Source organism: Diceros bicornis, chromosome 26, assembly GCF_020826845.1.
Source record: "Diceros bicornis minor isolate mBicDic1 chromosome 26, mDicBic1.mat.cur, whole genome shotgun sequence".
Lineage (NCBI taxonomy): Eukaryota > Metazoa > Chordata > Mammalia > Perissodactyla > Rhinocerotidae > Diceros > Diceros bicornis.
The window spans coordinates 906,115-928,822 of record NC_080765.1 but is presented as its reverse complement, the minus strand read 5'-3'; the positions used below and the strand labels follow the sequence as shown (position 1 = coordinate 928,822).

The window sequence follows — 22,708 nt, the reverse complement described above, 5'->3', positions numbered from 1 at the left end:
AATGACACAAGTCAACCAGAAAGAGAAACACCAGGTTGACTGAAAAGAGAACACATCAGATCAATTACTTCACAATAAATCAATTACTCACAACATCCATGCCCCACTGCTGGGAGAGTCCTGTCAATTGACACTGCTGGGCGGGAATCACACGTCCTGGGCAAGGCGTCCCTTCCACAGGTGGAACTCTCACCGGGTCTCAGTCTCCAGCAGTTTATATAAGCAGTTACAGAGTTTACAGAGAAAGCATTCAATGTTCCCCTGCACAAATGGTTATCAGTGGCATACATGCACTGAGCCCCACCCTCTGGCTATCGTCCCAGCCCAGTAGTTGTGTACGTGCATTGTTTACCCTGCTTATCCTCCCAGCCTAGCTCAGATGGCCAGTCTGCCCCAGGCTGCGGCGCCCGAAGGGCCTTGAATTTTTTACACATTGCAACTATATCCATGGGAGAAGGGCCAGTTCCCACCATGCAGAAAGCAGCTTTTATATTTCTTTTTGTGCTGATGACTGTAGGTCAATGGAGCGGCCAAACATGGCTGTACTAATGTCAAGAGAGCTCCGCTGCCTGGCGACGGGCAGAGAGCAAGAGGACAGATGTGTTTGTGGAAAGGGCGCCCTGTGCCTCTGCTCCTGTATTGCTGGAGCGTGAGGTGGGCAGTGGTTGGGAGTGGAGGGGCGATGCAGAAGGTGTTAGGTGAACGGCAGGGGGAGGAGGGAGAGGGAGAGAGGACACCCTGGCTTGGTCTTCATGGCTCACATGGAGCTCCCCACTGGGATCTCTGATCACCAACTGTTGACTCTCTTCGATGTTTTCATCAAAATGTCGGCTCTCTTGATTGTTCCCAAGGCTATTATGAATTTGTTCATCAATGAAGGAATCTTTGGGTCATTTTTAAGGGATTCTATGTCAAAGGGGCTCTACATGTGTTTATTCAGTCCATCATCTGTACCCAATCCCTTTGTTTTTGGACAGATTCCATACAACAGAGCAGCCGGGCCAGTGGCCTGCAGGTTCCAGGGTTCGAGAGATTTGCCCTCCAGAAAGCCGATGCTGATTGGCATTCTCACAGGACGTGGTGCTCTGTCCCTGAGCCCGCTCTAATTCTGGGTGTCATGACATTGTAAATCCTGGGGCAGTTCTGTCAGGGCCCATGGTTGGCATTTCTGTGATTAGTGAGGGCAAACATTTTTCTGTGATCATCATCTGTCACTTCCCTGACTGTGCTGTCACCTGCCTTGCTCACTGAGCTCTGAACCTTCCTGGTAGAACCAGGACGTTCACTCTCTATCCAGTGTGATTGCATGTTCCCTCAGTGTACTTGCTTCAAAAATATCTGTTTTCTTCACATTCTTTGATTCCTTGTACATATAATCTAGATTTAATCTGGAGCTTTAAAAATGTTTTATTGTGGAAAACCTTGAACATACACAAATTAAAGAGAAAAGTGTGATAGCTCCCCATGTCTCTATTACTCAGCTTCAACATTTATTAATATACTGATATTCCTGTTTCGTCCATATTTCTACCCACTCCCTACCTTCCATTGATTATTTTTTAATTAATAGATTGTTTTTTAGGAAAGTTTTAGATGGACAGAGAAATTCAGCAGAGAGTGCAGAGCATTTCTCCCTCCTCCCCCACAGTTTCCCCTACGGTTAACATCCTGCGTGACCACCTGTGTTAGTGCAGTCCATTCCTTACAAGTGAGGAGCTGAGGCTCATACAGCGTTCATAACCAAGTCCGTAGTTTACGTTAAGGTTCATTGTCTTGCTGTCATGTACTTGGATTTTGACAAATGCATAATCTCATGTATCCACCACGACAGTATCCTATGGAAGAGTTGGATTGCCCTAAAATCCCTGTGCTTTATCTCTTCGTCCCTTGCCCCCCAACTCCTGGCAACACTGATCTTTATACTGTTTCTATAGTTTTGCCTTTTCTGGAATGTCGTGTAATTGGAATATATGAAAACTATGGAACAGTGTATATAGCCTTTTCCGGTTGGCTTCTTTCACTTAGCAGTATGTATTTAAGTGTCCACTATGTCTTTTTGTGACTTGATAGCTCATTTCTTTTTTTTTCCTTTTTGTATATTGAGTCAAAATATACATAACAAAAAGTGTTTCATCTTAACCATTTTTAAGTGTATACTTCAATGGCGTTAAATACATTTCCACAGTTGTACAGTCATCACCACTATTCATCCCCATAACTCTTGTAAATCTGAAACTCTATACCTATTAAACAATAACCCTCCCTTCTCCCCTTCCCCAGCCCTTGGCAGCCACCATTCTACTTACTCTCTCTATGATTTGACTACTCTCAGTTCATACAGTATTTGTCTTTTTGTGACTGGCTTATTTCAGTTAGCATAATGTCTCCAAGGTTAATCCATGTATAGCGTATTGGAGAATTTGCTTCCTTTTTAAGACTGAATAATATTCCATTGTATGGATATACTACATTTTGTGTATCCACTCGTGTCAATAAACACTTGGGTTGCTTCCACGTTTTAGCTATTGTAAATAATACTGCTATGAACATGGGTGTACAAATATCTCTTCAAGGCTCTGCTTTCAAATCTTTTGGGTGTATATGCAGAAGTGGAATTGCTGGATCACATGATAATTCTATGTTCAATTTTTTGGAGGAACATCTACACTGTTTTCCATAGCAGCTGCACCATTTTATGTTCCTATCAACAGTGTACAAGGGTTCCCATTTCACCGCATCTTAGCCAACACTTGCTGTTTTGTCTTTTCGATAGCACTCAACTTAGTGGGTGTGAGGTGGTTTTGTGGTTTTGATGTGCATTTCCCTAATGATTAGTGGTGTTGAGCATCTTTTCATGTGCTCATATGCTATTTCTAAGTCTTCTTTCACAAAGGAGTCTTCAAATCCATGCCCATTTTTTAATTGGCTTGTTTTTTAGTTGTTTAATTTAGGACTTCTCTGTATAGTCTGGATACCAGTCTCTTGTCAGAAATATGATTTGCGAATAATTTCTCCCACTCTGTGGGTGCCTTTTGATGTACCAACTTATAAAATTTTCATGGAGTCCAATTTTTCCATTGTTTTTCTTTTGTTACCTGTGCCTTTGGTGTCATATCCAAGAAATCATTGCCAAGTCTGGTGTCATGAAGATTTAATCTCATGTTTTCTTCTAAGAATTTTCTTGTTTGAGGTCTTACATTTATGTCCTTGATCCATTTTGAGTTAATTTTTGTATATAGTGTTGGATGGGGTCCAGCTTCAAGATTTTGCAAGGGGATATCCAGTTTTCCCAGCACCATTTGTTGAAAAGAAACCTTTCTCCATTCCACGGTCTTGGCACACTTGTCAAAAATCACTTGACCATATATGTGAGGGTTTGTTTCTGGGCTCGCTATTCTATGCTATTGGTCTCTATGTTTGTCTTTATGACAATACCATACTATTGATTACTGTAGCTTTGTAGTAAGTTTTGAAATCAGGAAGTGTGAGTCCTCCAGTTTTGTTCTTCTTTTGCAAGATTGTTGTTGGCTATTCTGAGTCCCTTGAGATTCCATGTGAATTTTAGGAAGGGTTTTTCTATTTCTGCAAAAAATATCATTAGGATTTGGATAGGGAATACATTGAATCTGTAGACTGCTTTGGGTAATACTGACACTTTAACAATAGTAAGCCTTCCAATCCATGAACATGGGATGTGTGTCCATTTATGAATGTCTTCTTTAATTTCTTTCTGAAATGTTTTGTAGTTTTTATGGTGTAAGTCTTTCACCTCCTTGGTTAAGTTAATTCCTAAGCATGTTATTCTTTCTGATACTATTATAAATGAATTGTTTTTGTAATTTCCTTTCCAGAGAGCTCATGGTTCGTGTATGGAAATGCTGCCGATTTTTGTGTGTTGACTTTGTATCCTGCTACTTTTCTGAATTCATTTGTTAGATGAAACGTCTTTTTTGTGGAGTCTTTTGGATTTTCTACATAGGACATGATATCATCTTCAAACAGAGACCATTTTACTTATTTCTTTCCAATTTAGATGTCTTTTATTTATTTATTTATTTTTATTGCCTCATGGTTCTGGCTTGAACTTTCAATACTGTGTTGAATAGAAGTGGTGAAAGTGAGCATCCTTGCCTTGTTCCTGATCTTAGAGGAAAAGCTTTCAGTCTTCCATCATTGAGTAATATGTTTGCTGTGTGTTTTTCATATATGGCTTATGTTATGTTGAGGCACTTTCCTTCTATTCCTAGTTTGTTGAGTGTTTTATCATGAAAGGGCGTTGAATTTTGTCAAATGGTTTTTCTGCATCAATTGAGTTGGTCATTTTTTTCCCCTTCATTTTCTGGATGTGGCTTATTACATTGATCGATTTTTGTATATTGAACTCCCCTTGTATACCAGGAATAAATTTCACTTGGTGGTAGTGTATAATTCTTTTAATATGCTATCGAATTCATTTTTAATTTGCTAGTATTTTGTTGAGGATTTTTGCATCTATGTTCATCAGGGATAATAGTCTGTAATTTTATTTTCTTTTAGTGTCCTTGTCTAGTGTTGGTATCAGGGTAATGCTGGCCTCGTAAAGTGAGCTTGGAAGTGTTCCCTCTTTTTCAATATTTGACAGAGTGTAAGAAGTCTTGTTTTTAATACTTCTTTAAATGTTTGGTAGAATTCACCAGTGCAGTCATCTGGCCCTGGGTTTTACTTTTGAGAGATTTTTTTTTAAATTTCTTTAAATATTGGTGACATATAACATATGTAAGTTTTAGGTGTCCAAGATGGTGATTTGTGAAAGGATTACCACGATACCGTGAGTTAACATCTCCATTCCCTCACATAATTAACTTGGTTTTTCTAGTGATCACTTTCAAGATCTACTCTCTTAACAACTTTCAAGTCTATAAGAATATAGTATTGTTAATTATGGTCACCATGCTGTACATTAGATCCCCAAAACTTGTTCATTTTACAGCTAGAAATTTGTGCACTTTGACTCACATCTCCCCATTTACCCTAACCCTGGGACCCTGGGAAACCCATTCTTGTCTCTATTCCTTTGAGTTGGGCTTTTTTCGATTTCACATATGAGTGAGAATATATAGTATTTGTCTTTCTCTGTCTGACTTATATCACTTAGCGCAATGCCTCAAGGTCCATCCACGGTATCTCAAAATGCAGGATTTCATTCTCCTGCATGGCTGAATAATATCCCATTATATATTACATGTATACATATATCTTACATTTTCTTTATCTGTTTATCCATTGATGGACACCTGGATTGTGTCCATGTTCTCTGTTTGTGAATAATGTTGAAATGAACATGGGGATGCAGATATCTCTTCAGAATAGTGACTTCATTTCCTTTGGATATACAAGCAGAAGTGGAATTGCTCATTTATATATATTTCTATTTTTACTTTTTTGGAAAAATTCCATATTTTTTCCATAGTGACTGTAGCAATTTACATTCATACCATCAGTGCACAAGGTTCTCTCTTCTATATAGCTTCGCCAATACTTGTTTTCTGTTGTCTCTTTGAGAATAACCATTCTAGCAGGTGTGAGGTGATATCTCATTGTAGTTTTGATTTCATTTCACTGATGATGAGTGATTACGAGCATCTTTTCATGTACTTGTTGACCATTTTTATGTCTTCTTTGGAAAAGTATCTATTCAGGTCCTTTGACCATTTTTATATTGTTTTGTTGGTTTCTTTGCTGTTGAGTTGTAAGAGTTTCTTATATACTGTGGATATTAACCCCTTTAGTTTGCCGATTGTTTCATTTGCTATGCAGAAGCTTTTTAGATTGATGTCATCCCACTTGTTAAGTTTTGCATTTGTTGCTTGTACTTTTGATATTATATCCAAAAAACTCGTTGTCAAGACCAGTTTCATGGGGCTTTTTTCTCTATATTTTCTTCTAGTTGTTTTATATTTGGTGTCTTACATTTGTCTTTAATTCAATTTGGGATCATTTTTAGAGTGGTGTAAAATAGGGGTCCAATTTCAGTTTTCTGCATGTGGTTATCCAGTTTTCCCAACAGCATTTGTTGTAGAAACTATCCATTCCCCATGGAGTCTTCTTAGCTGACTTGTCAACTGTTAGCAAACTGTATGTGTGTGGTTTTATTTCTGGGTCCTTGATTCTGTTCTATTGGTCTAGGTGTCTCATTTTATACCTGTATCATACTGTTTTTATTACTATAGATTTGTAATAAAGTTTGAAATCAGAAATTGTGATGCCTTCAGCTTTTTCTTTCTCGGGGTTCCTTTGGTTATTGGAGGTCTTTTGTGGATCCACATGAATATTAGGATTATTTGTTCTATTTCTCTGAAAAATGCCATGGGAATTTTAATAGGAATTGCATTGAATCTTGAGATGGCATTGAGTAGCATGAACATTTTAACAATGCTAATTCTTCTGATCCATGAGCATAAGATATCTTTTCATTTCTTTGTGTCTTTGATTTCTTTCATCTGTGTCTTATAGTTGTTAGTTTCTAGATCTTTCACCTTCTTGGTTAAATTTATTCATGAGTATTTTACTGTTTTTGATGGTATTGTAATTAGGATTTTTTTCTTTATATCATTTTTTTTATAATTTTTATTTATTTATTTTTTCCCCCAAAGCCCCAGTAGATAGTTGTATGTCATAGCTCCACGTCCTTCTAGTTGCTGTATGTGGGACTCAGCCTCAGCATGGCCGGAGAAGCGGTGCGTCAGTGCGCGCCCGGGATCCGAACCCCTGCCGCCAGCAGCGGAGCTCGCACACTTAACAGCTAAGCCACGGGGCCGGCCCTTTATATCATTTTTAAATAGTTCATTGTTAGTGTAGAGAAAGGCAAGAGATTTCTATATGTTGATTTTGTCTCCTGCAGCTTGAGTGAATTTGTTTATTAGTCCTAACAGTTTGGGGAGGAGTCTTTAAGTATTTCTCTACATAAAATCATATCTGCAAACAGAGACCACTTTGTTTCTTCATTTCCAATTTAGATGCTTTATATTTCTCTCTCTGGCCAAATGTCTCTGGTTAAGACTTGCAGCAGTATGTTGAAGAGTGGTGTTGAGACTGGGCTCCCTTGTCTTGTTCTTTGTCTTAGCAAGAAAGCTTTCAGCCTTTCACTGTTCAATATGATGTTAGCTGTGGGTTTGTCATGTAAACCTTTTATTATGTTCAGGTATGTTCCTTCTGTAACCCTTTCTTGAGAGTTTTTATCATGAAGGGGCGTTGAATTTGTCAAACTGCTTTTTCTGCATTGAGAGATTATTTTAGGATTTTTATCTTTCATTCTATCAATGCGGTGTATCACATTCATTGATTTGCATCATGTTGAACTTGATCATGTTGTTTGATCTTTTTTTTGAGTTTAGATAGTTTTGTTACAATGTCTTGGAGAAGAATGTTTTAGTTTGAAATTTTAGGGTGACTGATCAGCTTCAGGACCTTGGATGTCTACATCTCTCCCCAGATTTGGGAAGGTGTCAGCTGCTACTTTTTTAAGTCAACTTTCTTTTTCTTTCTCCCTGTCTTCTCCTCTGGTACTTTAATAATGCTTATCTATTTCTTTTCATGGTATCCCATAATTCACATTGCCTTTCCCCAATCCTATCTGTTCCTTTTTTTCTTTTTGCTCCTTTGACTCGATGATTTCAGATGACACATCTTCTAGTGCACTGATTATTTCTTGTACATGGTTGAATCTGATTTAGAAGGTCTCTATTGAATTCTTCAGTTCAGTCATTGTGTTCTTCAACTCTAGGATTTCTGTTTGTTTTTCCTTAATGATTTCTGTTTCTATGTTGAACTTCTCACTTGTTCATGCACTATTTCCTTATTTCATTTAGTAGTCTATCTGTGTTTCCTTAGAGTTTTATGAATTTCTCAAAGAGCATTGTTCTGAAGTCTTTGTCACATAGTTCCTATATCTCCATTTCTTGGTCGGTCATTGGAGTTTTATTCTTTTTCTTTGGTGGTGTCGTGGATCTTTGATTATTCATGATCTTTGTGACCTTCCATTGGTGTCTGCAAATTTGGGGAAGTAGGCATTTCTTCCACTTATTACAGACTGGCTTTAGTAAACCAAAGCCTTCACATTCAGCCCATCTAGGGGTCCTGGGTAGGACATCTGGTGGTGTCCAGGGGCAGGCTTGCTGCTGGAGTCCTTGAGCAGCCTGGTACTGGGATGAGTGGAAAGCTTGGGTCCATGGTATTGTGTCTGGCCCTGGGCACAGCTGGGACCCTGAGTTCACGAGTAACCCCACTGGACCCTGGTTTGGCAGGTCCTCATTGAGAGCCTGTGACCACAGGAGTCATCCAGGGCCATGAGAGTTGGCCAGAGTTGGGATGATCTGAGAGTCTTGGCTCACGGAAGCCTGCCAGAAGCCTGTGCCATGAGACAGTTTGTGCTGTGGTAGGCCAGAAGTCTGGATTCCTGGAAGCCTGGGGCCACAGGAGCTACCTGACATTGCAGGAGCCAGCAGGCTCTGGGTCAAGATGGAAGACTGGGTTCATGGGAACCTGCCGGTGCCTGGTGCCATGGGAGCTGCCTGGGGCCGCCTGAGTCAGCAAGCACCTCGGTGGGCTGGGGGCTTGGTTCTGTAGAAGCCTGTCAGAAGCTTGGTTCCATGAGAGCTGTCTATGGCTGCTGGAACTGGCAGGTGGTGTGGTGAGCCATGGGCCTGAGTTCCTAGTAGCCCCCGGGAAGCCTGGAGCCATGGAATCTACCTGGGGTAGATCTCTTAGAACTCAATTATAAAAAACAAAGAAGTTTGAAATGAAACTTCATTCAAAGAAATTTGAAATGAAGCCATTTTCATTGGTTACCCAATGAAAATGGGTAACTAGCTGCAATGGACATGTCTCCAGGAGAAACACAGATGGCCAATAAGCACTAGATAGATGCTCAGTATCATAAATCATTAGGAAAATGCAAATTCAAAGCATAGTGTGATACTATCAAAATGAAAGCTATACTCAACATAATGGAAAGTAACAAGTGTTAGTAAAGATATGGAGAATGGGAAACCCACATACATTACTGGTGGGAAAGTAATTTGATGCATCCACTGCAGAAAACAGTTTGCCATTTTTAATAATCTTAAACCTAGAATTACCATGGACCAGGAGAGTCACAAGGTTGGTATGTCCAAAAGACCATTGGAAACATATGTTCAAAGAAAAACTTTTCCATGATATTCAAAGCAACATTATTCACAGTGGTCCAAAAGTGGAACAAACCCAAATTTCTATCCAGTTATGACTGCATAAACCAAATGTGCCCTATTCATAATATAGGACATTATGGAGCCATAAAAAGGAATAAGCTACTGCTACATGCTCGGCCATGGATGAACCTTGAAACATGTGTGCTCACTGAAGTCGTCCACAAAAGCCACAGATAGCATGATGCCATTTGAATGAACTGTCCAGAATAGGCAAATCAATAGGGGGAGAAAACAGATGAGTTGTTTTCATGGGCTTGGGTTAGGAGAAAATACTCATTGTATGGGTTTGTTTGGGGGTGTTGAAAATGTTCTGGAATTAGTTAGTGGTGATAACCACACGACATAATCATTGTACTAAATGGCACTGAACTGTATACTTTAAATTCTTACAACAGTGTATTCTGTGTTAAGTAGCTTCTCCATAAAAATTTTGAATTTTTTAAATTAATCAGGGTACTGATTAATTTTAATTTAGTTAATTTAAAGTTGGTTGGGATAGTTAATAAGGGTAATTAATAGAGTTATTAGGGATAGGGCACATTGTAGCCAAGAGAGTAAATATCCGATGATGGCTATAGTAACAGATCCTATAATTGTACAAACAACAGTCTAAAATCCAGTCTGTTTCCATTGTCTCCAACTTGGAAAGACCAGCCATGAAAATAGGTCAGTGATCTCGGGGGCCTTGGGTATCTTTTAAAAGATTTAGGTAACATTACGCAATATTTTAACCTCTTGGGCCATCTGGTGGAGGTAGGTTTGAACTTGTGTGTTGATGTACATTCAGCAAGTGGTTCTAAGAAAGGCAAAAACCCCTCCTTCGTTGGTTGGTATAGACAGTCTAGGGCCAGGCCATTCTCTAAAACCATTTAGGCAAGAGACTCATGAGACTGTTCCACAAGGGCTAGGATAGGGTCTTATGGAGTTGTTGTCGATGTTGGGTTAAGGTTTTCGATACTTCTTGGTTGCCTCAGTTACCTGATTTTGCGTGGGTAGGGCCACCGCACCTGTGTCCAGTCCACTCAGTCAGTCCTAGTAGAACTGAACACCCAGTCCTATAGGACTGACAGTGTCTCTATGGGTTGGTGGTAGCCAGTCAGAGCAGGAATCTCAGGGGACCTGCAACCTGAGGGAAGCAGGCTGAGATAGAGACAATGATGTATTGCAGAATATAGTTTGGAGAAATCTGCTCAGAGGGCTGGGGAAGAGAGAACCTCACTGGGTGAGAGCCTTGTGATATCATCCTACAGTAAAACCCAAAAGTGGATGTTCCTAGTGTGAAATATTCATTACGGCCTTTGGCAGTAAAACCAGTAATTTGCACCCATTCACTAGTTACCTATGCTATATGATTTCAGGGGGTATGGTTAAAGTGTTTGTGGGCCAAGATCTGTTTGGGCCTGAGCACAAAATCACCAAGGTGGCCTCGAAGGCTACCCCAAAATGACTCCTCAAGGAGCAGTTGGGGCAGAAAGTGGGTGGAGCATTTTGAAGGAAGCCTGGGGCAAAGATGTTGTTGTGCGATTGAGTTGGGTACAACTGAGTGTCTCCCCAGGGTAAGCCCTTCAGCTGGGGTACAATAGGTGATTGGAGGCCAACTGACAGACCCTGCAACTCCTGATTCCCAGTGCACGGGCAGGCCTCTCAGCCCATTGGACATAAATGGTGGTGGTGTTTGTGAAGCGTCTTGATGGCAGTGTGGAAAGTATAGGCGACGTGTGGTGGGAGACGTCATGATAGTGTCGGGAGGAGCTGTGTGTGAGATTACGGTGTTGAAGGGAAAGGACTGGAGGCAGGTGCAGTGGGTGTGTGACCAACAATGGTCAGTGAAGGGACAGCTGGGGTGTAACTGGGGAAAGCAGGGACCAGCAGAAGTCATGTGTTTAAAACAAGACACCAGGCCCAAATGGAGCCGCTTAGGCTATGCCTCACATAAACAAGTCGAGACTTAATTAGACTTTTGGCCCTCCCAGGAATAGAATCTTAAACCAGTCAATCAGGAATCACCTCATGCGCAGCAGGTAGGTCATCTTCCTGATAGAGCCCTGCCATCCTCTAAAGGAAAGTAACCTTGCAGTAACCAACCCGCTTTTTTATCTAGTGTAACTTCCTTGTTCTTGCTCCCTTCTGCCTATAAAATCTTTCATTTTGTAGAACTCCTTGGAGATCCTTTCTCTCTGCTAGACTGGATGCTACCTGATTCATGAACTGTTGAATAAAGCCAATTAGATGTTTAAAATTTACTGAATTTTATTTTGTTTTGTACCAGTTTGGTGGCAGCAGTGGGATCCAAAGGAGACGCCTGATGGCTTCGAGGATGAGAAACACAGTCATTGGTACCCGCAAAACCTTTGAGTTCTCCATCTTTTTCGCTGTTTCTGAGGGCTGTGGGTAAATTCCTCTTGGATCTGAGATCCACTCTGTTTGCCTTGAGCTCCTGATCTAACTGGCTTTCCAGTCCAGGGTCAGTGGGTCAGTCTAGACTGACAGGATGCTCTAAGAGAGCATCAGTCTTAGCACTTGGTTAGTCAGCAGTGCCAGGCAAAAGCTTAGTGGTTCAGCTTGAGCTGCCAGATGGTTCTGCCAGGAACCCGAGTCCCTGGCCCTTAGTTAGTCCACAGTCCCCATTTGTTGGGGTCTGCGGTGAGTCTGCAGTCTCCATGTGTTAGGGTCTGCTGCTTCAGTCCATGGTTCTTGCTAATGGAGAGGAGTGGAAGAAATGTGTGTTCCATGCACATCCAATCTTTGAAAACTTCCTGCGTGCATTTTACATGCATTTTGCCCTCTGTTGACTGTCGATGGGTTCTAAGGAAATGGTGAAGGCTCAGTGAGGAGGAACTGTGGGTTTCTGCATGACTACCTCGAGGAGTGCCGCCCCCTCAACCTGAACAGCCGTCCGGCACTATTAGAAATGAAAGACATCCGATCACCGTGGATTGGAAGACTCCTTATTGTGACGGTGTCAACATTATCCAAAGAGATCAATAAATGCAGTGCAATCCTTATCAAAATCCCAAGGGCGTTTTGTGCTGAAATAGAAAAAAAACCATCCTAAGATTCTTATGGAATCTCAAATAAGCCCAGATACCAAAAATAATCTTGAAAGGAGATACTAAGTTGGAGGACTGATTCTTCCTGATTGAAAACTTACTATAAATCTACAGTATCAAAACAGCATTGTCATGGCATAAAGACAGACATATTGAGCAATGGAAAAAGAATTGAGAGCCCAGAAATTAACCCTCACCCATGTGATCAAATGATGTTTGACAAGGGTGCCAAGATTATTAAATGGGGAAAAGTCTTTTCAACAAGTTGTGCTGGAAATAGTGGATATCTACATGCAAAGGAATCAACTTGGACATTTACCTAACACTGTATACATAACTTGATTCCCAGTGAATCAAATACCTAAGTGTAAGAGCTAATACTATAATACTCTTAGAAGAAAACATAAGGCAAAACTTGACAAGATAGGATTTGGTAATGATTTCATGGTTCTGACACCCAAGAGCAGCCAATAAAATAGGAAAATACATATGCTGGACTTCATGGATATTAAAAAGTTTTGTGCCTCAAAAGTCATTATCAACAGAGTAAAAGCACAACCCATAGGATGGGCGACCATATTTGCAAACCATGTATCTGACAAAGGCTTAATATCCAGAATAGATAGAGAACTCCTAAATTCAACAACAAAAACAAACAACTCAAATCAAAAGTGAACAATGTATATAAGTAGACATTTGCTTAAAGAAGATCTGCAAATAACCAATAAGCATATGAAAAGATGCTCATCATCAGTAATCATTAGGGACATGCAAATCAGAAACAGTGAGAGACCACTTCACATTCATTAGGATGGCATCTATCAAAAAAAAAAAAAAAAAGAAGAAGAAAAAGAATAGAACCACTGTTGGCCAAGATGTGGAGAAGTTGGAACCCTTGTATACTGTGGTGGGAATATATAGTTGCTGTAGAAATCAGTATAACAATTCTTAAAAAAAATTAAAAATATAATTATATAGGACCCAGCAATTCCTCTTCTGGGTGTATACCCCACCAAGGAGTTGAAAGCATGTTCTCAAAGACATATTTCAACACCCATGTTCATGGCATCATTATTCATAATAGCTAAAACATGGAAGCCACCCAAGTATTGTAATCAAGGAAGGGCTCACAGCCCAATGCACCCATTAGCTAAACAGGATACCCGCTCTTGTAGAAGGGGAAAAAGCTTCATTACGAGGTTGGTCAGCAAAGAGACGAAGGTTAAATCTTTCTCCCCAATGGGCTGTTGAAAAGGGCTTGAAAAGGGCAAAGGAGCGGGTGCAGTAAGTTTGGGAGCAGTCCTAGGCATTTTGTGCAAGCACAGATTTTCATGTTCTGTCACACATCCCACGTTCAAAAGACAATGTCCTTAACATGATTGTCAGGGGAGTTCTTGGTCCCCCAGTTCACCCTCCAATCACTTATGCAGTTGCAGTTTGAGTCTTGCAAGCCGTCTTGTTGTCTCATTGGCTCAAAGTAGTTGAAACTTGCTTAAGGAAGAGAAATGGAGTTTCTGAAAAGCAACTCTCGGCCCAAGATTAGATCCTTAGTAAATATCATATGGGATATGGCTTAAGAAAGTAGTCTCCAGGGTACTGTTGAGAAAAATCTGGCTGGGGCCCCATTTTATTTTGGGCTTGGTTGTGGGCCTTGCTATGGTATCTGTCCAGGGATATATGGATGAGAAAAATGTGCTATATACATACAATGGCATATTATTCATCCTTGAAAAAGGAAGGAAAGTCTAATATACAGCACACCATGGATGAACCTTCAAGATATTACTCTAAATGAAATAAGCTAGTCACAAAAATACAACCTTGTGTGATTTCCCTTCTAGAGCTTCCTGAAATCACCAGATTCAGAGAGACAGAAAGTAGAATGGTGTTTGCCAGTGGGTGGGAGGAGGGGGAATGGGGGATTATTCATGAATGGGTATAGAGTTTCAGTTTTGTAAGATGAGAAGTGTTCTGAAGATGGATCGTGGTGATGATTGCACAGCAATATTAACGTCTTCAATACACTTAAAACATACTTAATGTATCTATGGGGCCTGATGACTTGTCCTGGCTGAGCACAAGCTTGTGCTGTTGCACATCTTACCCCTCACTGTACAGTTGGGAAACTGGCCTAGAAAGAGGCAGGTACTGTCCCAGACCACACGAGGTGGTCAGAGTCCTGAAGACTAGAGAGAGCTCCAGCTTACTTGGCCAAGGCTCCACCGCTTCCCTCAGGTTTCCTTTGGCAATGAGTGGCGTTAAGATCCTAGAGGATTGCTGCCCACCCCTCTCCATATGGGGTCATTTTCCTCTCCTCATCATCACACCTGCACAGGCACACTCCCTCAAACTTGACTTCTCATATGGAGAACACTGAGGTGCAGTCAAGAAAGAGCTGACACCGGGGAAGTGACAAGAGGCATGAGGGAGAGAGGTTGGAGGCAGCTCTCCCATGGGGCAGTAGCATCCGTTCTCCTAGATTCGTGCACAGGGGCCCAGAGATGGGAAGAGGAATCCCTAAGGTTCCTAGGTGTCTACCTGTTCCAGATCCATCCCTGGCCCAGCCTGGGGATCACAGGACTGGGGTCCTGCAGTCCACCTCTGTGGGCACCCAGAACTGTGATGAGCCCATCCTCCCTTTGTGTAGGCATTGGGAACAGGAGAGAAGATCTCAGTGAGGGTCCTCCTGTATAAAGTGGAGTGCATCCAGCGAGTGACTCCAAGTATTCCATGCACTCATAACATGTCTGTTGGACTAGGTTCTCTGTTGATGACCTACTGTGCTCTGAAACCCTGAGAAAATGATTTCCAGCCCCTGGAGATCCTTTAGAACTGAGGAGGCTAGGGGGCTTGGGTGGATGAGAACTGAGGATAAGGAAGAAGATGGCAGAGCACTGGACACCAAGTCCAGAGTCCAGGGAGAAGACTAATCCTTGTTGGACCCTTGCGGTCCTCATCTGGAAGTAGGGGCAATCATTGTCATGGCTGCAGTTAGGATGCCTTAGGAGTGAAGAGGACACCTGGTGGGGAACAGCAAGAGAGGTGCAGGGTAGGCTCCCGAGATTCCTCCCACTCCCTCGAAGCTGACAGATCCTGCTGCTTTACCCCTGGGACCCTGGAGAGCCTCTGCCTTGAGGACACCTAAAGAAAGATTCCTTTCTGTTTGGAGTTCCTGCCTGGGCAGCAGTGCTAGTTCTGGCCACGAGGGGGCGGGCAGCCTCTTGTGTCAGTGGTGGCCAGTGAGTTTTTGCTTTTATTTTTTTTCAGTTGTATTGAGATATACTTGATATACAGCACTAAGTTAACATTGCTGTGTGGTATATTTGAAACTTGCTAAGAGAGTAGATCCTAAAACGTCTCATCATCAGGAAACAATCTTTTTTTTCTGTTTGGTGATTGATGTTAACTAAACTTATTTTGGTAACCATTACATAATATATATATATCAAGTCATTCTGCTGTAATCCTGGAATTTACTTGGTGTCCACTGAACTTTTCTTGAGCTCCTGGAGCAGCGAAGAGTCAACCAGAGGTCTTTCTGGCTATCCCCCTGCCTCAGAAACAACTTGTACCTCCTATTACTAGTGTTCATCTCCACAATGAAAGTTGGTCAAAAGCAGGGGGTGGGGTGCAAGATCTACCCATGTACTCATTCAGCAGCTGTGCCCTGAGCACTCACCCTGTGCCAGGTGCCCTGGTGGGCTGAAGTGCAGGATGAAAATGACCAAGTGGTCCCTGCCTGCCGGGAGCTCACAGTCTAGAGCGGAAATGGACAAAAGCAAAGACATGAGAAAGAAAAGAGCAAGTGCTGTAGAGAAACACATCAGGGGGCTGTGAGGGAGGGCTGAGCGTCACTGGGTAGGAGGGTCTGAAAGATCTCTCTAGGGTGACATTTTCTGGGACCAGAATGACAAGAGGGAGTCAGCCTTGCACAAGTCTGGGAGCAGTGTGTCAGGGAGATGGCACCACCGGTCCTGAGTCTCACAGGCAGAAGTGAGTTTGGCCACAGGAGGTTAGAAAGGTGGCCAATGCAACTGGAGGGAGGCTGGGAGAAGAGAACAGGAGCTAGGGTGGAAGGTACGGCCAGGGCCTGGTAGGCTGTATTCGTTACCTTTCCCTCTCTGACTTCATGCCCCTAACCTTGCATTTCAAAACAACAAATGTTGACAATCTCACAATTTTTGTGGATCAGCAATCAGGCATGTTTTAGCTGGGTGCCTCTGTCTCAGTGAGTTTAACAGATTGGGGCTGTGGCCTCAACTGAGGCTCGACTAGGGGAGGACTGGCCCACAAGTTCACTCTCAGCCTTCAGGATTCATTTTGGATTGAGAGCCTGAGTTCCTTTCTGTCTGTTGGCCCAGGCACGCCCTGCTTCTCTCCTCAATGTGCCTCCACATTGGGCAGCCCCAATACACCGCTATTTGATTCCTCACTTCCAGGGATTTGACAGAGTGAGAGAGAGATGGCACATGAGAGAGGGAGTAAGAGAAAGTGAGAGACCTTTTTAGTTAAAGTTTAGAAAAGACATCCCATCACTTTGGCTCTTATTCTGTTCAGAAGCCAGTTACTAACCACTTTGTGGTTCCACGGGGATGTGTATAACATGGGTGGGGCTTACTGGGTACCACTGTGGAGGCTGCCCACCTCATAGGCCAAGATGAGGCACTTCGGTCTCATTCTCCATAAAACAGGAAACAATTGAATGGTTTTATGCCACAGGATGGCAATATCTGAATTTCCATTAGTTGCAACCCCCTCATGGTGTTGACCTGAAAATGAGGCCAAGTTGGAAGTGACTGTCCCAATATCACATTCTTGGAGCCCAGGCCTGTTTTGAGTGGTGTTCTGTACTACATCCCACCCCTCCTTGTTATTCTTCCATCTCTAAGTTTGTGCCTTAGGTACATGTGACACTAGCCCACAGGGGTAATAGATATTATCTCATATACACCGGGTGATGTCCCTAGGAAGTAGATTCTAGCCTGATTCCCATGGTGCAGGTTTAGAGACTTTGGAGGACCTGAGAGGCACAGGGACTATCCCAGGATGAAGAAATAGTAAGGAAAAGGAGGTCTGCATTCATCTCTGTCTCCTCAAAGCTAGGTCCCTAGTTAGGTTTCCAGGGAGCTGTGGGTAGGGCTATGTGGGCTCATTGTGTACAGTTCAAGAGATGACGTGGGGTCATAGACCTCAATAGATCTTAGAACTCTGGTAACCAGGCACCCACAGTGCCCCGTCCAGCTCACCTGATTGGAGACAGTCAACAGGTAAAGATGTTTTGTTGTTGTTTCCCAACTTTTGGAGGATCTGGGCTCAAAAAATCCCAGAAAGAGAATCTTTTTGGTAGTTGGCGATGTTGGCTCAGCCTTAATTCTTGACGCCTCTGGGCATCTGGCAGGAGGCAGTGAAAGGTAACACGGGGCAGCCCAGGAGAGGCTAGTGCAGGCCAGGGCACAGCTGTGATCCCACCTGATCAGCCCCACACCCCTTGCCCCTCTTTGTGTGTGTGTGCATGTGTCTGTGAGGAGGGGAGAAGGCAGGACATAAGGGGCGGGTCATTCCTGAGCAGGAGCTGGTTGTTAGGTGTCGGAAACCTAACACCTAGGTCATGTTCATACCTCAGGCCATGCCTGGAAGCATGAGAAGGTGAGCTCCTCTACTCATATTGTTACCGAGCACTAGAGGATTCATCTCCTTCCCTCCCTGACCAGAGTTCTTTGCAGGGATGCCCCTCTGTGCCTGAACTGAGGAACAGATATTCTCTTGGCGATTGGCCCCAGTGGCAGTGTGCAGGCAGCCCCTGATTCCTTCTGGCCCAGTTCCCAGGCAGTCTTTGCAGAACTCCACTCAAGAGGTTGTCAAGTAGCTGCCCAATGGTTTCAAATCCACCAACTCACTAGACAAGGGGCAGGTACATGAGGCCATCCACACTTTCCAGTGCTGCTCTGAGATGAGAGCAGGAGCAGAGGGTCTCCACACTCAGGAGCTTGAGATGACGGGGTTGGACTAGAACTAGGGAGAGACCAGACTCGGGCTGTCCCTTTTTTAAGCTAAAGGGGATGTACATGAATGTCACCTTGCCTGGTTAGGAGATGAGCTGCCGTGACCCTCTTACCCTTGTCCGGTGTGAGCTTCTGGAGGCCACTGAGGCAGAGCCAGATGGTAAGGGGGACTGCAGGCTGGGTATTCCTAGAAGGGAGTGGGATCTTTCCTGTGTTTAGAAGGACACATGGAAAGTCAGCTATGTGGGTGAATCTTTCTTTTTATCCCACTCCAGCGTCAGCTGCAGAGCTCCAGCCAGCGGCAGAAGAAGAGCAGTGGGCAGTGGTGGAGGTAGAGCTGGCTCCAGCTCTGTTGACACCACCCCCTCTAGCACTGGAGCCAGTGTCCCCTCCACCAGCAGTGTTGGAGGTGGAGCAAGGGCCAACATGGGCTCCAGCAGGAGTGGGAGCTGCTGAGCTGGAGTCACCTGGACCATCATTTCTAGTGAGAAGTCCATCTCCACCTGTGGCTCTTAAGGAGCGTGAGAAGCTTAATCTCACGGCCTTCCCTCCTAAGCTGGTGGTGGAGCAGTTGACCGCGATGGATGCGGTGAGCAGCTGGGCTTTCAGGGAGGGGTGGGGCAGGCCTTCCCTCTGCTATCGTTGCCCCAGACCTGATCCAGACTCCTATGATCTGGGCCCAAATCCAGGCTCCACTCTTTACCAACCATAAGACCTGGGCAACTTTCTGAACACCCAAGACTTTGCTGTCCACCTGCAGACCGTGGAGGTGGACATTAAGAGGATCTGCTACACAGAGTGACTGTGCCAACTCCATGAGGTAGAAGAGACGGAAAGCTGGGTGGGCCCTGGCCCATCTGTGCAGGGAAGGGCTCACTGTGTACAGCCTGGACCCTGGTGGCCCAACCGTCTGCTCAGGAGGCTCAACAGCCTCAGGACTTATTAGACGCCTGATGTGTACTCCACTACAAGGGAGACAGACAAGTCCTGTGGGTGTAGTTGCCACGCGGGGATGTGCATCAGAATGTGGAGTGGGACCAGACGGGGGATCAGGGTATTGGAAGATGCCCCCTTGGGATGAGCCGAGTTGAGCCACCATCTGGAGCTTGGAGTTAGCCAGGACAGGCTGGGTTCAAATGCCCCTCTCCCTTCCCTGCCAGTATTGGGTCCTGGGTCATCCTGTGCTGGGTGTCCTCGGGGGACAGAGAAGAAAAGCCAGGGACTCTCACAAGGCTCAGGCCACATCCTGAGCTTTCTGAGCTCCAGCTCTAAACTGTGACTCCTGTGTGGGACTTTGGGGGCTGTAGACACAGACCTGGGGTGTGGCAGGTCTCGGTGACACTCCCCCTGTTCTCCAGGAGCTCTTCCAGAAGGTGGTGCCCTCTCCGTGCCTGGGCTCCACCTGGGGCAAGAGGAAGAAGCCGGGCAATGAGCACCAGACACCCAACGTCCAGGCCACCGTCGACCAAGTCAGAAGGGTGGCCAGCTTCGTCATCACGCCCTGCCTCGGGGACCCGAGCATGACAGCCCAGGACAGGGTGAGGGTGGTGGAGCGCTGGATCCAGTTGGCCCAGGTGTGCTGTGGGAGGCCCAGTGGAGCCCCTCTCTGAAGACTTGGGAACTGCCTCTCCACCTTTATCAGCTCCCAGGATTGCAGTATGTGGTCTAAGCCCCTGCACAGTCCCTAGGCCCTTCCTGCCAGGGGCCCGCTGAATTTAACTCCAGGTCCCAGTGAGAGGATGCTCACTTCCTACCTGGCTCCTTCCCTGGGTTGAGCTAAAATCCTGCTCCCTGTGAGTGTTACTCTTTGGGTCCTAAATGTGCCCTTCTGGGGCTCCCTGAGCATCTGTCTCATCCAGGAGGGGAGATTTAAATAGAAGGGGACTGAAGCTAGAGCAAGCGGGGCTACCGTGCCCCACCTCACAGCTCATTCTCTTCCCTTCCCCAGGAGTGCAAGATCCTGAAGAACTTCTCCTCGCCCTGCACTGTAATCTCTGCTCTGCAGAAAACTTCCACAAGCCACCTGAAGAACACACGGGGGAAGTTTCCCGGTGGGTAGGCCTCTCTCCATAGGAGGATCAGGGTGGATGGGGGATCTCTTGTATGTCTGCCATTGGCCCCTCAGTCAGCTGGGAACTCCTGGGAGGCAGCAAATGCTGGGGACAGGGCCTGGGCCTCGGCAGGGGGTCTCTAAACCTCCCGGGGTCCTCAGTGCACCAGTTCTGCTTCAGAACTTGGTTTCCCTGAGTGTCAGGTACTAAGTTGAGCCAAATTGGAGATTTTCAAGTGTTTATAGCAACAGAACTCTATGCCCAGTTGAAACTCAAAGCAGTCAAAACAGAGCTGCTCTGTAGAGCTGGGGAGTGGAGACCCCAGTGACCAACAGGAGAGCCCCCTCCCAGTACCATGAGACCTTAGCGCTCAGAGGAGCCCGGTGAGAACATTCCTTCAGGCCGTTTGAATCTCTCGGGTTTGCAAAGAAAAGGGATTTGCATTCAGACCCCTCACATTATTCCTAAATTTATCCCTCGTTCTTTCCCCTCCCCTGAGAGACAGCCCTGAAAATCTTAAGGAACTCAATAGTCAAGACAAGTCCTTGAGCAGAGAACTGATGATCAAGGTAGAGTGGAGGCTGGGGGTCTGGAAAGAGAGGAGGGGTGCGGAGGAGGGGCACTGGGCAGGCTGTGGTTTTGATAGTTTCTCCCTTGAACTTTCTCTGAAACATTCCCGTCTATCTCATCCAGATTAACAAGCAGAGGGATCTGTTCTGCCCATGGGCAGGTGGGGTGCCATTTGTGGGCGGGAGTCCCTGGTCATGGGACACAATGGTGTTGGCTGGCCTGTTCCAGGAGGAGTTGCCGAGCTGGCGCCATCAACAGGTCTCTGGCTTCCATGTATGTCCATCCTGCTGGATGTAGCTTCTTCCAGGTGGTTGGGTGGTTGGGGTGGGTTTAGCCCTCAGCCTAAACCTATCCTCAGGAAGCCAGGCCCCTGCTGCTCCTTCTATCTTCACCACATCTCCAAGGGGCTGCAGCCTGCCTGCCCCAGGGATGTGTGTGGCAGAGGATTCCCATGGCCCAGGTGGAAAAACAGGGTGCTCATCCTCAGGTGAGAGATGTGTGTGCATTCTGGGACTCCCCACTGGACCCCTAGAGCAGTCACTTCACTTGAGTCAACCACAGGAGTCTAACCTGAGTGCCTGGTTGGCAATGACATATGCCCCCGGTGGCTTATGAGAAGCGTCTAGGCAACTGATGGATTCTTAGTGGATCCTGCTGAAAGGACCTTAGGAGCTTCATGTAAACGGGGAATCAAAATGTCCTGTCATCCCCTTCTCTGTTGATCAGAGGTGGCACCTTGGGTGTCCAGTTCCTGAGTGGATAAAGAAAGAGTTCAGGGGCCATCCCTGTGGCGCAAGCGGTTAAGTGCGCGCACTCCGCTGCGGCAGCTCAGGGTTTCCCGGTTCGGATCCCGGGTGCGCACCGACGCACCGCTTGTCGACCTATGATGTGGCAACGTCCAATATAAAGTGGAGGAAGATGGGCATGGATGTTAGCCCAGGACCAGTCTTCCTCAGCAAAAAAAGAGGAGGATTGGCAGATGTTAGCACAAGGCTGATCTCCTCACAAAAAAAAAAAATTCAGTGCAGGGGAATGTCCTGAGGGGTTCCTTGGGGAGGAGAAGTCTTTGGCATGTTCTCTGGCCCAGCCTGGGGGCCAGACACTCCACATGACTGGGCCAGGCAGGAGGCACTCAACCAGACTCCCAAGACACCCCTTCCTCTCCATCCATGACTCAGCCCAGGACCAAGCTTTGAGAGCTCAGGGGACAGGACTCTTGTCAGTGGTGGGGCTGGGGGTTAGGCGAGGATGTTGGAACAGGGCCTCTGGCTGAGAAGGGCAAGCGGCCTCTCCTCTGTGGGCTCCTGAGCAACACACTGCCCGTGTTTGGGCCTCTGTCTCCTCATCAGGGAAATGGAGGGATGGTGATTGTGTGGAGCAGGCCTCACAGGGTGCTGTTGAGGTAAGAGGGAGGAAAGGAATGTGGGAGCTTTCTGCCTACTCCATCTGGAGGGGTGAGGGCCAGAACAATGATGACAGTCTTGTGACACTGAGTCCTCATGAGAACCTGTGTGGTAGCCGGAGTTCTCACACTTTCCAGATGAGGAAACAGGCTCAAGGAGGCCAGGCCACAAGCCCAAGCTCACACCCAGAGTGAGAGTTGGAGCTGGTCTTGTTCTGGAATCACAAGACCTTAGAGGATGAAATGGCATTGGTACCAGTTGACTCAAGTCAGATGTTCAATATCGGAGGCCAGTAGTGCTGGAGAGAAATGGGTTGAGGGGAGTATGGCCTCACTGACACTGTCCTCGACCCTGACAAGAGGGGCCCTCCACGTTTGCTCCCCCAGAGAGCAACCCCCAGAGAGT

At 45.2% G+C, this 22,708-nt stretch overlaps 1 protein-coding gene across 10 annotated transcripts in view; it reads left to right on the top strand.

The window, feature by feature from the left end:
- LOC131422054 (ral guanine nucleotide dissociation stimulator-like) overlaps positions 1 to 22,708 on the top strand; it is a 181,500-nt gene that overhangs the window by 39,399 nt on the left and 119,393 nt on the right. For 5 of the 10 annotated variants that reach the window (XM_058568909.1, XM_058568908.1, XM_058568906.1 and 2 more), the window contains exons 1-3: positions 18,373 to 18,868; positions 19,638 to 19,853; positions 20,228 to 20,330. In XM_058568909.1, coding sequence (XP_058424892.1) covers positions 18,437 to 18,868; positions 19,638 to 19,853; positions 20,228 to 20,330 — 751 coding nt within the window. In that variant the 5' untranslated portion in view covers positions 18,373 to 18,436. Of the gene's footprint in view, positions 1 to 11,077; positions 11,249 to 11,496; positions 11,619 to 18,184; positions 18,869 to 19,637; positions 19,854 to 20,227; positions 20,331 to 22,708 lie in introns of those variants that run through there. The other 5 variants (XM_058568913.1, XM_058568915.1, XM_058568914.1 and 2 more) reach the window with 3 other exon arrangements.